Source organism: Bubalus kerabau, chromosome 6 (assembly GCF_029407905.1).
Source record: "Bubalus kerabau isolate K-KA32 ecotype Philippines breed swamp buffalo chromosome 6, PCC_UOA_SB_1v2, whole genome shotgun sequence".
NCBI lineage: Eukaryota > Metazoa > Chordata > Mammalia > Artiodactyla > Bovidae > Bubalus > Bubalus kerabau.
Genome location: NC_073629.1, coordinates 83,327,941 through 83,344,602, shown reverse-complemented (window position 1 = coordinate 83,344,602; position 16,662 = coordinate 83,327,941). Strand labels below are relative to the sequence as shown.

Below are 16,662 nucleotides of genomic sequence, written 5' to 3'. Positions count from 1 at the left end.
TCTCACCATTTCTATTCAATACTATACCGAAGGATCCAGGCAGTGGAATTCAGGAAAGGAGAAAAGGAGGAAGGAAAGAAAGGAAGAAAGGGAGAAGGGGAAGGAAAAATGGAGAGAGAGAAGGAGGGAAGGAAAGGAAAGAAATTAAAGGCATTAAGATTGGAAAGGAAGAAATAAACTCTTTACTCAAAGACAATACATCCTATAAGCAGAAAAGTTTAAGGAATCCACCAAACATTTCGAGAATTAATACATGAGTTCAGCAAGGTCAGAAGATACAAATTTAACATTCAAAATTCAATTGCATTTCTACATACTAGCAACAAACTCACCAAAAATAATTCTTTAATTCCATTCATGATAACATCAAAAACAATAAAATACTTAAAAATAGATTTAACAAAAGTGTAAGACTTACACACTGAAAAATTTTACTAAGAGAAATCAATAAAGCTCTAAATAAATGAAGACACAACCTGTTTTCATGGATCTGAAGACTTAATATTGCTAATGCCAACTCTCTCCAAGATAATCTACAGATTCAATGTAATCCTTATCAAAATCCTAAAAGAATAGTTGCAGAATTGCCAAAATTCATGTTGATACTGATCCTAAAATGCTTGAAGAAATGTATAAAACAATTTTAAAAAAAAAAAAAAAAAAGTTGAAAGACTTACACTTCAGGCTATCAAATTTTACTGTAAAATAACAGTAATCAGAACAGTTTGATATTGCAAGGACAGATATACAGATCCATGATTTCTGACAAGGTATGAAGTCAATTCATACCTTGAGAAGATGGTCTTTCCAACAAAGACTACTGCAACAATGAACATTCACATGCAAAAGATGAATTTAGACCCTCATCTCACACCATGCACAAAAATTAATGCAAAATGGATCATAAACCAAAAGTAAAAGCTAAAACTTCTAGAAGAAAACAGAGAAGGAAACCCTAAGCATGAATTATGCAGTCTTAGATAACAACACCAACATCATAATCCACAAAAAGAAAACTACTGAATTAGACTTCATCAAAATTTAAAGTCTTTGTGCTTCAAAATTCACCACTAAGAAAATGAAAAAACAAACCAGACAGGAGAAAATATTTGCAAATCATGTATCTAATAAAGGGCCTGTATCTAAAATGTATAAAGAACTCTTACAACTCAAAAACAAGATAAATAATCCCTTCAAAATTGAGCAAAAGATTTTAATAGATATTTCACCAATAAGATATGTAAATGGTTAATAAGCACAGGAAAAATATCACTAATCATTAAGGAAATGCAAATCAAAACCACAATGTCAGTACCAGTACATGACAAGCTTTGAAAAGCTATACTAAGTGAAAGAAGCCAGACACAAAAGGCTGTGTATTATATGATTCCACTTATACGATACTTTCAGAAAAGGTAAATTTAGAGACAAAGTGACAGACTTAAAAGTATATTAGGGGTTGCCGCAGCTTGGGGTGGGACTAAGGAGTGACTATAAACTGGCACAAGTGATCCTAGGTGGGAATGAAAAAGGTCTAAAACAGGATTCTGAGTGATGGTTTCACAACTTTGTAAATTTACTAAAAATCACTGAATGATACACTTAAAATGAATTAAGTATATGGTATGTAAAGCATAGCTCAATAAAGTTGTCCTGTTTTGTTTAAAGAAAAAAAAAAAAGAGGACTTCCCTGGTGGTTCAGTGGTTAAGAATCTGCCTGCCAATGCAGGGGACACAGATTTGATCCAGGAGGATTCCACATGCCATGGAACAGCTAAGCCTGTGCGCCAGTCCTGTGCCTGCGCTCCAGAATCTGTATTCCACCACCACAAGAGAAGCTACCGCAGTGAGAAGCCCGTGAACCACAACTATAGAGTGGACCCCACTCACTGCAACTAGAGAAAGCCCATGTGCAGCAACGAAGACCCAGTGCAGCCAAAAATAAATAAATAAAATATAAAAATAATAACTATAAAAATTAAAATAAATGTAAAAAAAATTTTTTTAAGAGTTGGAACTACTCTGTGTAGATAAGAGGAAGAAACTGCTTACAGTGAGAAAAAGAATGTTGATGATGGGAAAAAGAGAAGAGTTGGGATGAAGTTACTAAGAAAGCTTTGGACCCTGAGGCCCTTTACCACCATCCCTGTATCTTTAGCAAAGTTTCTGAAAATCAATAATAGGCTGATATGCGCAGAGGAGTGCAGTTTTCTGGTGTCACAGGACAAATATGGAGCACCTAAGGATGATGCAGGAGTGCAGGTGCAGAAAGAAGCATGGGAAAGCCAGAAAACAAGAACCAAGCAGACCTCCTTGGGAGGCGCTGAGTTGCCATTAAGTGAAAGTCACTCAGTCGTGTCTGACTCTTTGCGACCCCATGGACTAATCCATGGAATTCTCCAGGCCAGAATACTGAAGTGGGTAGCTGTTCCCTTCTCCAGAGGATCTTCCCAACCCAGGGATCAAACCCAGGGATCAAACCCAGGTCTTCAGCATTGCAGGCAGATTCTCTACCAGCTGAGCCACCAGGAAAGCCCAGAGTTGGCATTAAGGTGAGAGCTAAACTTAAAGTTAAGAGACAGGATCCACAGCTGGCATCAGGTTACCCTGGTTTTCTTTTTGTACTTCACCAGTTACATTTAAATTTTAGCAGGTAGTCGAGCTGACTATACAGCTATATATTTAAATGATTATAGTGATGCTGCTGCTGCTGCTGCTAAGTCGCTTCAGTCGTGTCCGATTCTGTGCGACCCCACAGACAGCAGCCCATTAGGCTCCCCCATCCCTGGGATTTTCCAGGCAAGAGCAATGGAGTGGGTTGCCATTTCCTTCTCCAATGCATGAAAGTGAAAAGTAAAAGTGAAGTCGCTCAGTCGTGTCTGACTCTTAGCAACCCCATGGACTGCAGCCTACTAGGCTCCTCCATCCATAGGATTTTCCAGGCCAGAGTACTGGAGTGGGGTGCCATTGCCAACTTCAAACGACTAATTTCAAAGAATATCAGTTGTTTTGGGGACCAGCTCTCTGATCCTCCTTCTTTTGGTTATAAACTCCTCATTCTTTGAGGTTGAGTGTTGCTGACACCATCATCTCTCTCCCCCAAGCCATAGAGGACATACTACCCAGGACTGGTCAGAGTCCCCTACATCCCTAAATTAATAATTGGTTCAAGGAAGGATTATAGTAATGTGATCCAAGCCAGACCAATAACTGAGTTCCTAAACCTTTTCTGCCGCAACTAAACTTGCAGGATTCTAGCCTGGGACTGTCAATTCCTACTGTAACCCTTTCGTTACAACTCGGTGGAAAATCTGGCCAAGACAAGAAGATAAGAAGCTTATATTAACATCACTGGACTGAATTAACCACTGGACCGAATGTACTCAGTTTCATTAGTCAGCAACTTTTTGTATGTGCAAATTAATCTGATTTGAGGTTCTGTCACTTGAAACCAAGAAGTCTCTTCTATAAAAGGCCACTGAAAAAGTAGTGGAACATCTCGAGTGGTTGACAAAGGGTTCCAAAAGATGCAACCCAGAAAGGAAAGGGAACTAACTCTGAGTTAGGAAGATTCAGGAGAAAAGCAGGTAGATAAATTTCCTCTTCTTTCAGAATCCCATCTGCAGATCTGAGGAACTGTTCTGCTGTCCAATGATATCCTGTATGGCCTAGCAAGCACACGTGCCGAACAATCTCTTCCTAGCTCTTTGTGAAGCAGTGGCCAACGAGATAAGGTATTACCTTACATTGTTTCCCATCTATCTCTGTTTCACTTCCCTTTTCTCTTCTAATGCTCTAGGATTATGCCTCCCAGAAAAAGTCTCAACTCTTTATCTTTGTCTCAGTATCTGTTTTCTAGGGAACACAAACCAAAAGATCTACAAAAACCTACAGTAACCATAAGGCTTAATACTAAGTGAAAACACTTTGAGATTATAAACAAACTGAGGATGTTGTTGTTCAGTCGCTAAGTTGTGTTCAACTCTTTGCAACCCCATAGACTGCAGCATATCAGGTTCCCCTGTTCCTCACCATCTCCCAGAGTTTGTTCAGATTCATTCCATTAAGTTGGTGATGTTATCTAATCATCTTATCCTCTGCTGCCCCCTTTTCCTATTGCCTTCAACATCAGGGTCTTTTCCAATGAGTCAGCTCTTAGCATCAGGTGGCCAAAGGATTGGAGCTTCAGCTTCAGCATCAGTCCTTCCAATGAATATTCAGGACTGATTCCCTTCACAATTGATTAGTTCGATCTCCTTGAAGTACAGGGGACTCTCAAGAGTCTTCTCTAGCACCACAATTCAAAAGCATCAATTCTTCAGTGCTCAGCTTTTTTTATGGTCCAACTCTCACATCTGTACGTGACAACTGGAAAAACCATAGCTTTGACTATATGGACCTTTGTCAGCAAAATGATGACACTCAGTACTAATACAATGTTGAACAGAAATGATATTAAAAATCTATACAGTAATGCAAGGTAATAATCTGCAGATCAACACAAAAAAATAAACCAGCTATAAGTTTCAAAAAGATACAACAAAATCCTTGATTTTCATATGATACAGCTATGTACACAGAATAAACAAGGCCACAGGGCAATAAGTAGGTTGACTGCAGCCTAATCTTCCCCTTCAGCTTTAGTCCGTCCTGTAACAGAGGTTTATCAAGGACAAAGTTGGAATATTAAGCCTCCTGAAAAAGACTGACCCTGTGTTTTCCTGAGATAATATAACAGTTCTGGTTGAATCAGTCCCACAATGCTGTTGTATAACAGCTTGAGGACCATCCAGAGTTGACGAGCCTGTGCCCATTTTAAAGAATCAAGGATTATTATTAAATTTCTATTAAAAAAAATTTTTCCTGGGTAAAGAGTATAATTATTTTAATTAATTATTATTTTATTTTTTTCTTCAAGATATGCTTTCATTTTTTTACTTGTAAAGAAAAAGTATAAATAAGAAGCAAAACAAAAGATACAGACTAAAAGTAAAAAACTGGAGCAGACATTATCAGTGTAAAATAGCAACCAATGTCTATAACTAAGTAAAACTACAAATTGTCAGTACATTTTGTCCCTTAAAACCAATTCTTTGTGCAAAATTAATTTGATATAACAAATCTGGAGGGCAAGGCTACCCATCACTGTACCTAGGTCTATATTTTTTCTTTTTTTTAATTTTAATTGGAGGCTAATTACTTTACAATATTGTGGTGGTTTCTGCCCTACATTCACATGAATCAGCCATGGGTGTACATGTGTTCCCTGTTCCTCCCTCCCACCTCCCTCCCCATCCCATCCCTCAGGGTCATCCCAGTGCACCAGCCCTGAGCACCCTGTCTCATAAAAGAAAAAGAAAATACAAAGGAGTACACATTTTTTTATTTAACAAGAGTTTAGCAAGATATATTATTATTTATTAGTCACTAAGTCATGTCTGACTCTTTTGTGACCCCATGGACTATAGTCCCCCAGGCTCCTCTGTCCATGGGATTTTCTAGGCAAGAATATTGGAGTGGGTTGCCATTTCTTTCTCCAGGGTATCTTCTCTACCCAGGGACTGAATCCATGTCTGTCTTCTGCACTGGTAGGCGGATTCTTTACCACTGAGTCACCTGGGAAGCCCAGCAAGATGTATCACTGATATATACCTAAAAATAAATCTAACAAAAGATATGCAAAACCTTGCAGAGAAAACTATAAAATTTTATTGTGTGATGAAAAGTGAAAGTGAAGTCGCTCAGTCATGTCCGACTCTTTGCAACCCCATGGACAGTAGCCTACCAGGCTCCGCAGTCCGTGGGATTTTCCAGGCAAGAATACCGGAGTGGACTGCCATTTCCTCCTCCAGGGGATCTTCCCAACCCTGGTCTCCTGCATTGAGGCAGACACTTTACCGTCTGAGCCACTAGGGAAGCCCACATCGTGTGATATAAAGGCCTAAATAAATGGAGACATACACCACAATCATGAATTGGAAAGTCGATAATATAAGAATATCATTTCTCCCCCAAATTGATGCATAGATTCAAAGCAATCCCAATCAAATTCTAAAAGGACTGGGCAGTTTTTCATTTGGGGGTCGGGGGGGAGGTTGTTTTATTTTGTTTTTTGGAGGACCTGAGGACCATCCAGAGTTGAAAAGCCTGTGCCCATTTCAAAGAATCAAGGATTATTATTAAATTTTGGTAAAAAATTTTTAAAAAAGAAAATACAAAGTGGGTTGCCATTTTGTAGATGGTATAAAGTATAGTTGCTTTACAATGTCTCTTAATTTCTATTATATAGCAAAGTGAATCAGCCACACATACACATATAACCCTTCTTCCCTGGATTTCCTTCCCATTTAGGTCACCAAACTTTTGGGAGCTTTTGTTTGTTTTTGGTAGATTCTAAAATATGCACAGAAATTCAAAAAGCTAAGATCAGCTAGGACACTTTTTTTTTTAAGGTGGAAAGAGTTATCCTACCAAATTCCAAAGCTTATTATAATGAAAACTGTTTATAATTAATGAAAAGATGTATAACCAGATCAATGGAACAAAATAGAACCCATAAAAAAGACCCACAAATAAGGACACAAACATATTTATAGAGATGGAAGGACAGATCAATAGCGAAAGGAGAATCCATCCTGAAAAAAATAAAATTTCACTCCATACACATATCAAGTCCAGGTGGAATATAAACCTAAATACAAAGGAGGTAATTACAAAGTTTATGATAAATATATGATATATGAATGACCTCAGGGTAATAAAATATTTCTTAAATAAGACCCCAAAAGTACTATAATTTTTTTTTTAGAACACTGTTATACTGCATTAAAGCTTAGTTTTCAAAAGATTCCAGAAAAAGGATTAAAAACAAACCATAGTGTATGAAGATATTTGCAAAATATAAAATCAATAAATAACTAATCTACAAAATATATGTAAGGTACTCACAAAAATCAGTAAGAAAAAGAATCCAAAGGGAAGAAACAAAGAAAGAAAATGGCAAACTATTTAATTAGGTAATTTACAAAAGAGTAAATTCAAATGGTCAATAAACATACAAAAACAGGGCTCAATCTCATTAGTAATCAAATAAATATGCGCTAAAACTTTTATAATAAGATAGCACCATGCATCCATCAGACTAGCAAAAATGAGAAAGTTAGCAAACCAAGTGATGGTAACTATGTAAAGCAACATTGTGGGAGTGTAAATTTGTACATCTATCTTAGAAAAGTTTGGCACTGCCCAACAAATCTGACAATAAATAAAATTGGTACAACAAGCAATCAAGACCCAGCAACTCCACACCTGAGTATACCCTAGAAAAACTCATGAACATATGTACCAGAGTATATATGTAGGAATGCTCATAGCAGCATTGTTTCCAACAGTCAAAAATTGGAAACAGTCCTTTCTGTCCCTTTCTGGCCTTCAAGATATCGAAGCGAGGACATGGTGGGTCCTCTGGTGCGATATTCCGGATTTCCTTGGGTCTTCCGGTTGGAGCCGTGATCAACTGTGCTGACAACACAGGAGCCAAAAATCTGTATATCATCTCTGTGAAGGGGATCAAGGTTCAATTGAATAGACTTCCTGCTGCTGGTGTGGGTGACATGGTGATGGCCACAGTCAAGAAAGGCAAACCAGAGCTCAGAAAGAAGGAACATCTAGCAGTGGTAATTTGACAACGAAAGTCATACTGGAGAAAAGATGGTGTGTTTTTTTATTCTGAAGATAATGCAGGGGTCACAGTAAACAATAAAGGCGAGATGAAAGGTTCTGCCATCACAGGACCAGTTGCAAAGGAATGTGCAGACTTGTGGCCCAGGATTGCATCCAATGCCAGCTGCATTGCATGATTCTTTGGTGTATTTGTAAAAAAATAAAAATTATTTGCTCCCCCAAAAGAAAAATTGGAAACAATCCAAACGTTCATCTATTGCAGAATGGAAAATTGTGGTTATGTTTATACAATGAAAAATATTAAGCAATGAAAATGAATGAACTTCAACTGCTTGTAACATCATGGCTGAATCTCACAGATACAATTTGGAGCAAAAGAAGATAGAACAGCATACAAACATACAATATGATTCTATTTAAATGAATTCAAAAATTTTCTAAATTAAATTACTTATGGATGCATTCATAGGTAGTAAAAATACAGAAAAGCAAGGAAATGGTTATCTCAAATGTCAGGACAGCAGCTTGGAGTACTCTGAACCAAAGGGTAAGATTTAAAAGAGAAAAGGCAGCATATATCAAAAACAGAACTGTTATAGAGATGGAAATGAGCAGAGCATTGTGGGGGTAAAGTGAAAACACCAGATTGACTAGTCCAAAATGTAAGCTCAAGAATAAGCAACAAGAGAAAGACCAGATTATAGATGACTTTTAAAATGCAAGCAGGGGGCTGGATTTAACCCCATAAGAAGTCACTACGTATACATTTTTGAACATAAGTATGCCATGATAAGGAGAAGGCAATGGCAACCCACTCCAGTACTCTTGCCTGGAAAATCCACTGGACAGAGGAGCCTTGGTAGGCTGCAGTCCATGGGGTCGCGAAGAGTCGGATACGACTGAGCAACTTCACTTTCACTTTTCACTTTCATGCATAGGAGAAGGAAATGGCAACCCACTCCAGTGTTCTTGCCTGGAGAATCCCAGGGACGGGCTCCCGCCTGGTGGGCTGCCGTCTATGGGGTCGCACTGAATCGGACACGACTGAAGCAACTTAGCAGCAACAGCAGCATGCCATAATAAAAGCTGTGTTTTAGGGAGAATTCATTTGAAACACATTTGAATTAGAGGAGGGAGGGACTAGATAAGCTACAAACTTATTGTGGTTATCTGTAAGTGAGGTTATGAAAAATATTCAGGTGGCAGGGTGGTATTCCTTCATACAGTATTTAGATGTCCAGTTTACACAAGATTATGTGCTAAGCACTGGAGATAAAAAGACCTAGTGTGTGTATGCTCAGTTGTGTCCGACTCTTTGCAAACCCCTGGACTGTGGCTTGCCAGGTTCCTCTGTCCATGGAATTATAAAGATTAGATGGTAAAAAAAAAAAAAAAAGATTAGATGGTGAAGTAAGAAAGGAGTTCCTCACTTATACTTTTGAAGACCCATCAACGTGGGTGAGTTGAGGATAATGAGGGATTATTGATGTGTAGTTGCTAAGTTGTGTCCAACGCTTTTGCAACCCCATGGACTGTACAGGAGTACAGATACCATGAAGCCACCAGGCTCCTCTATCCATGGGATTTTCCAGGCAAAAATACTGGAAGAGGTTGCCAATTCCTACTCCAGGGGATCTTCCCAACCCTGGGACCAAACTGGCATCTCCTGCACTGCCAGGCAGATTCTTTACCACTGTGCCACCTGGGAATCCCAAAAAGACCTAGACCAGTCCTCAAAGAGCTCTGAAAGCAGTATAAAAGAGGGGGAATGGAAAAAGGAGAGCAAGCATGAGAAATTTAAAAAATAAAATAAAAAACTGTAGCACATGAAATCAGTGATGAACAAAAGAAAAAAGTGAACCACTCCTAATTCTCAAGAGGTCTACGATTCAAGTACACATAAGGTAGCATGGCAAGCACTGCCATATGGCTACAAGACTGACGAGGAGAGCAAGTAGGAAGTAGTCGTGACTATACCACACACATGTGAGAAAGGTGACTATAAAAGAAAGAGGAATGATTGGTTGGCAGCTAGAAATGCCAGAAGACTCGACAGTTCTTTGTTTTATGATGAGAAAGGCATGATAAGCCTTATGGCTTAAGGGAAACATCCATGAAAAAGAACAGACTGAAGATGCTACAAAGGAAAGGGAAAATTGTGAGATCAAGGTTGGGAGTAGGTGGCAAGATACATGGTCCAAAATACAATAAAACAGGTAAGTTTTAGAGACAAGACACCTTTTGGGTTCAAGAGAAGGACGGTTGAATGACATACTGGGACAGTCATATGTCAAGGTTAAAATGAAGGACTCATGTGGTATGGGGGCTTCCCATATGCTAATGGTAAATAATCTGCCTGCCAATGTAGGAGATATAAAAGACACAGGTTCAATTCCTAGGTCAGGAAGTTCCCCTGAAGGAGGGCATGGCAACCCACTCCAGTATTCTTGCCTGGAGAATTCCATGGACAGAGGAGCCTAGCGGGCTACAGTCCATGGGGTCACAATGAGACACAACTGAAGCAACTGAGCACAGCACAGCACCATGTGACATGGTCCCAAATTTTTCAGTAAAAGATGGAGTAGGTAAACAAAGATAGTAAATAAGAGAAATTATTTGGAATAAACCTCATTTCAAATGAGAAGACATTAATTAATCAAAGATCAACTCTGGACTACTCTAGTCTCCTTCTAACACTACTCTGCAGCTCAGGAGCAAGAAATAGGTTAGATACTCAGCATTAACAGTTAGGGAGATGAGCACAACAGAAGGTCAGGGAGGTGGTATATGTGTCTAAAGTGATGACACAGGCAGCAACTGAAATACTTGATACTATGTGGAAATGATTTACTTTGATCAGGAATGAGAAAATGAATTGAACAAAGTAAATTAAAAGATTGGGCCTATCCAGCCAGGGTTATGAACAGATTCAAGACTAAAAACAACTGAGGTTATAAATAAGCCTATATCCAGAAAATCCCACTCATGTAAGATTTTCCTCAGAAATAAAGATCTGACGAAGTGTTTCATTAAATTCCGATTCTTGGGCAGCAAAATGATACCAAATTAACAAAGATTAAGAAAGCAAGGGTAACTCTGGGGATACTAATAGCAGCACTGTTAGAAAATCTAGAACTACCACAGAAAATGTCTTGCAGAAAGAAAATACAAATAGTAAGGGTTTAACATCTGAAATCAGAGGACTCGGATTTGAGCCTCAAATAAGACAAATAATTTCAGTCTCTTAGTAGGCCTCAGTTCTGCATCTAGATTATAGGAACGGTAAGTAAGGAATAATAGCAGCAGCTAACATTTTTTGAATGCTATGTTTCAGACACAGGTTTGTGTTTTACATGTATTATCTCAATTAATCCTCAAATTAACCCTATAGAAGTTTCTAGCTCCACTTTACTGATAAGCAAACCAGGACAAAGAGGTTAGATCAACTGCCCAGAATTACACAGCTATTATTCGTATAAGCAGAATTTCAACCTGAGGGATGTGACCTAGAGCCTACCTTCTGTTCTATGTTCTTCTGCCTTCTGGGTTATGAAGATGAGAATGTGGTAAAAAGTGTTTTAAGTATACACAAATGTTCATCATTACAGCTGAATATCAAGTGACAGGACAAAATAATCCAAACACAATGCGAAATCATTTATCTACAAACAACATTCCATAAATTGCACCCATTATACGTTGCTGTTGTTCAGTCACTAAGTCATGTCCGACTCTTTGCGACCCTGTCAGCTGTAGCCCGCCGGGCTCCTCTGTCCAAGGGGTTCTCCAGGCAAGAGTACTGGAGTTGGGTTGCCATTGCTTTCTCCATGAAATCTTCCCGGACCAGGGATTGAATCCACATCTCTTGCACTGGCAAGTGGATTTTTTTCCAACTGAGCCACCTGGGAAGCTCATTATATATGAGGGAGTGATTACAAAGGTTAACAAAGCATATGTCTTGTTCTCCAAAAGGGGGGAGAACAGACAAGAGGCAGTACTTGACATGAAGTCTGCTTTTCTATGATGAGCTGAGGTTAGTAGTGCAATCAGTGATACAGAATAAAGAGCTTCAAGAAATCATCAAATCACAGCCTCAGAAAAACAACGGCGCTAAAAGCAAAGGGCTAGGAAATAACTGAGCCAGAAAAGAGACCAGTATAATTCTTTTTAAAGGTTTTTAAAAAACCATAAACCTTTGAAAAAGAAAAGTAAGTTTTCAGATAGCAACAGGCTTTTCACAGAGCAACAAAGTTCATACAGGTACATCATAAAAAGGATTAATACTTCCAAGAAATGGTCCTAAGCCATTTTATAAATACCATAATAATTTTTAACAAGTGATACTTACTGGGCACTCATTATCAAAAAAGCACTTATAAGCACTTCACAGGTACGAATTTATTCAACTCTTTTTAGACAACCATCCTATACGGTGAGTCCATATATCATTAACTCCATTTTATAGATAGGGAAAATGAGGTAAAACTGTGGGGAAATAACTTGCCCAAGTTCACTCTATGAGGGGCAGTGCTAGGATGTCAAACCAGGCAGTTTGTTTTCAAACTGTACTATACTTCCCATGGTAGGAAATTAAGAAGCAGAACAGGAATTTATTCAGCCGTATTTTCCTAGGAGGAAAGTATCTTTCATTCACAATGACCAGATAAGCTGTTCTGTCCTTGGTCTTCCCTCCAAATTAAGTCCGAGCATTCCTCCTGAACTATCTCACCTACTCCTCTGCTTTAACTACAATCTACTTGCTGATTACTCCCAAATCTAGACCTCCAACTCAATCTCTCTTCGGCAGCTTAAACCTGTACCAACAGCCTCATAGACATTTCTCTGAGTGCTCCACAGCACTTCAAAACTAACAAGTCCAAAACTGAATTAACATCTCCAGTACACCACACTTTTCACTCTCAGGCTTCCTCCTCCTGCACTCCCTTACCTCAACAATTGCCTCTAACCCATTTGCTCAAATCAGAAACTTGGATGTCCTCCCAGACTCTTCAGACTTCCTCACCTTCCACATTCAAACAATCAATCACTGCACCCCTATGTCTAAATCTCTCTCCAATCAATTCATTTATCTTCATTTCTATTGCCTCATGTACTTTTATAACTTTACAAGGCAATGTTAATTTGAATTTTTTGTTGTTTTGCAAAACTGGTTATCTTTTTTTCTTGTGTTTTGTCATGTCTATCTGAGGACAAATTCCATGACTGGAGAACAGACACTGTATACATTTCATACCTAACTCCCTAATGTGCACTTTCTTGATCAGCACAGTGTTCTCAGAGATAAGCTTTTGGCCCTATTTAAGAGAAATTAATACTTAGCATGCATGTCAAGTAATATATCTATTTTTAAATAGCACTACCTTCAGAAACAAGATCAAATTATTTTACAAAAAAAGAACAAAAGTAATAATTTCCTATTAAGCAATAAATTCCTATTAAGTCTATCACAGCTCCCTAGATTATACTACTTAAGAGTTCAGTGATAGCCAGCAGGAGCCATACACCATACTAAAACCTTTACACCAATTATGCCACAATGTTTACAACAAGTCTATGAGCCAGGTACACTTTTTTAATTTGTTTTTACCCATTATCCAGACCAGCTTAAAACTAAAGCTTAAGAGAACTTAATCAATTTGGCCAAGGCGTCAATTTAGAAAGTAACAATCAGGATTTCAGCCCATGTCATAGACTGAGCCTCTATGCTCTTAAGCATTTGCTGTTTTGCCTTCTGAGGAAATGAAATATGTTTTAAAGTTCGAAAGAAAAAAAATAAGCACAAAGCTTAAAGAGATGTTAGTTTTAAATGAAAAACATAACCAAAATAGAGTAACACTATGGAAGTTCAGATAGTTAAGAAAAGACTTGCTTGGCAGGCAAAAAAATCTTTAAGAAATAACAGTAAACTAAAAAGATCCAGAGTCAAGGAAACAGAATTGTCGAAAAAGTAATATTTTCGAATGTTTCTTTTCTTGCGACTTCATGATTAACAGAATGTCTAGTGTCGTATACATTCGTATATTTCACAAAGTCTACAAATATTTGAATCCTCCACCGTAATTCAATTTTTAGTTTTAGAGGGGAGAAAGGCGGCAACATTGTCACCACAAGTAGGTAAAAGAAAACTCAGCCTTGATCGTTTACTTTTTACGTCTAGACTCTTAAAACACGAGTCAAAGGGCCGGCGTATAAAGAACACTGCCTATCATCCATCTTTCTCCGGAGCTACGGGAAACACAGGGTAATTTACATTCACACGCTACTAGGATCAAGCTCCAGCGTACAATTTGGCAGATCCTGCAGCTGCACACCGAAGGTGCAAAGCACAGGTTCTCAACTTTTTATTCTGGCCGTACGTTTTCCATTCTGGGTGCACGCGCCCACTCTGAACAAGACCCCTGGGTGCAGAGGATTCGTGTCAGATTTCTGGGAAGAGTGAAGGGGCGTGAAGGAGGGGCGGCCTCCCTCCTCCACCAGGAGTACGCCGCGCGCCGAACCTTTTGTTGGGGTGGAGACGAGGGCGGACCCCCCGCACCTTCCTGGGGAGAACCGAGGGTGGGCGGGGAGAGGGAAAGGGCCCCGGCCAGACCGGGGGTGGGGACACAAAGAATTCGGGAAGCGCGGAGCGGCCAGCCGCCGAGCTTACCCCGCCTGCCTTTCAATAAGCCGCCGCCAAACTCCAGGCCCGGGCGGCCGAGGAGCCGGCGGAGGCGGACGCGCGGGGCTCTCTGCGTCCCCGGGGTAGGCGAGGCCTGAGGGCCGAGGCAGGAGCGCCGCGCGAGGCCTCGGCAGCCCCGGCGAGTCCCCTCGGCCCCTCCGCCCAGCAGCCGACCAGGCCGCGGGATCCCGGCGCCCTCGTCGCCACACCCACCCGCCTCCTAGGCCGGGCTCGGGAGGACTCTCCGGCTCTTCCTCCGGCTGCCGCGGCGCGCCACACGCCCCAGATTTACCTGCTGATCTTCTGGGCGAAGGCGCGGCGCTCGGCCATGGCTGCTAAGGCGGCGGCAGCGGTCTGGGCGCGGACAGGCGGGCGGGCGCGTGCCTCCTCGCTCGCGCTCCCTCCCTCGCCGCCTCCTCCAGTCCCGGCTCCGGACCCGGGAGGCTGGGGCTGGCGGCCGGAGCCGGGAACGAGCCCAGCCGTAATGCTCCTGAGAGACGCGCAGCAAGAAACCGCTCCTCCCCCTGCGCGTCAATCCCCGCGGGAACCCGGGCTTCAGAACGCAGCTCCGGCCCGCGGGAGCCAAGAGGAAGAATGGGGCGTGGAGGGACCCAGCCGCCGGCCGTGACCGCACGGCTGCCGCGGGGCCCACATGATCAGATGAACGTAGAGAAGCCAGCGACCCGGCGAGGCTCAGGAAAATAAGATAACCGAGCGCGTGGGGGGAGCCTAGCTCTCCCAAAAAGGAAGGGAAGGAAATGGAAGTTAGGCTTGGCCGAGGGGGCTGTGCTCTGCCGCCCGGGATGGCTGGGTCCGTGTTCTTGCAGCGCCCATCTCCGAGCAGTTGAAAGCATTTTCTGTTCTGCTGCGACCTTGTGAATGGGGTCTCACTGGAGAAAGAATGGGTTTTCTTATAGAAAAAGAGCCAGAAAAGAGCCTTCTCCTGCAGAGGTCACGATAATAATACTTGCTTGTGGTCCTAAGCCAGGCCCTGGGTTAGAGTTTTACACACACGATTTTACTTAATCTTCACAACAGCTCTTGGAAATAAGTTGTTACTATCCCCATTTTAGAGAAAAGGAATTTGGTTTAGAGAAACTAAGCGAGTGGTCGTAGGTCACACAGATGGTAACCTCTTCAACCCAAACTCAAACCCGGAGCCCAAGGCTTTCCTTTGAGGACAAGTGTTTCTGCGGTAAATAAGACTCTTCCTGAATCTATTTCTTTCCCCTTTTGAATCTCATTTTCCATTTGTATGTGTTGAACCAGATGAGTTCTGATGTACTTTGCCATTTTGACATTCTGCTAAGTAATCTGAATGTTTACCAATCAAACTGAACTTGCCCGTCAAGTCTATAAAATAGGGACTGGTAGAAATCCTGTTTCATTATTCTGTTGTAATCCCATAGTGTCTAGTATATTTGGCTCCTAATGCATATTTGCTGATTACTAATGTTACAGCGAAACTAAGAAAAAATACCTAAATTTTAGTAGCTTTCTCTTAACTGTTACAAGACTTTAATATGTATATTTGTGTTCATGCACGCGTGTGCGTGCTCAGTTGTGATTGTAGCCCGACAGATTCCCCAATCCATGGTATTTTCCGGAATACCAGAGTGGGATGCCAGTTCCTACTCCAGGGGATCTTCCTGACCCCAGGGTCATCCCCATGTCTCTTGCGTCTCTTGCATTGGCAGACGGATTCTTCACCATTGTGCAACCTGGGAAGCCCTCCCTCTCTTTTACAGCTGGCAAATTGTCAACATGGTGTTAGGTCATCTGAAGAGTCACACATTGAGTCAGAGATAAAAGCATCAGTTAGTCAGATCCATAACTTCCTGTCTTATCTTCTTGTTCTGAGCACTGTGGAAGACTTCATTCATTTGTATAACAATGCTCATTCCTGTAAAGAGAGTCTATTCAAAAATGTACATATGTAGCCTCTCCCAAAGTGTAGTCCAAACTGCTGCTCTCAGGAAGTTTGAGTTTGTTGGCAAACATGAAACAGCCTCTCAAGGAAACATTAGTCAAGACTAACACTGTATCTTAGCCTTTAAGACCCTCCACCCATGATAGGAACCTCATCATATGCTGCCACCTCCTTACTATGTGACCTTGGGCAAGTTACTTGATCTCAACTCTAAAATTGGGTAATAACTGTACCTACTTGAGAGAGTATCGTGAGGATTCGTTAATTCACATACAATTCTTAGAACAGGGCCTGGCATATGGTTAAGTACTATATTAGCTGCTGTTAATATTATCACTCTTATTATCATTATTCATCCTAGCCTTAAGCT

At 40.7% G+C, this 16,662-nt stretch overlaps 1 protein-coding gene and 1 pseudogene across 8 annotated transcripts in view; one reads left to right on the top strand and one right to left on the bottom strand.

Moving 5' to 3' along the window:
* DOCK7 (dedicator of cytokinesis 7) overlaps positions 1–14,908 on the bottom strand; it is a 189,207-nt gene extending 174,299 nt beyond the window's left edge. For 2 of the 8 annotated variants that reach the window (XM_055585641.1, XM_055585642.1), the window contains exon 1: positions 14,655–14,893. In XM_055585641.1, coding sequence (XP_055441616.1) covers positions 14,655–14,692 — 38 coding nt within the window. In that variant the 5' untranslated portion in view covers positions 14,693–14,893. Of the gene's footprint in view, positions 1–14,654 lie in introns of all 8 variants that reach the window. The other 6 variants (XR_008715904.1, XM_055585645.1, XM_055585646.1 and 3 more) reach the window with 6 other exon arrangements.
* LOC129655827 (60S ribosomal protein L23-like) lies at positions 2,098–8,147 on the top strand (annotated as a pseudogene).
* Positions 14,909–16,662: the final 1,754 nt, after the last annotated feature.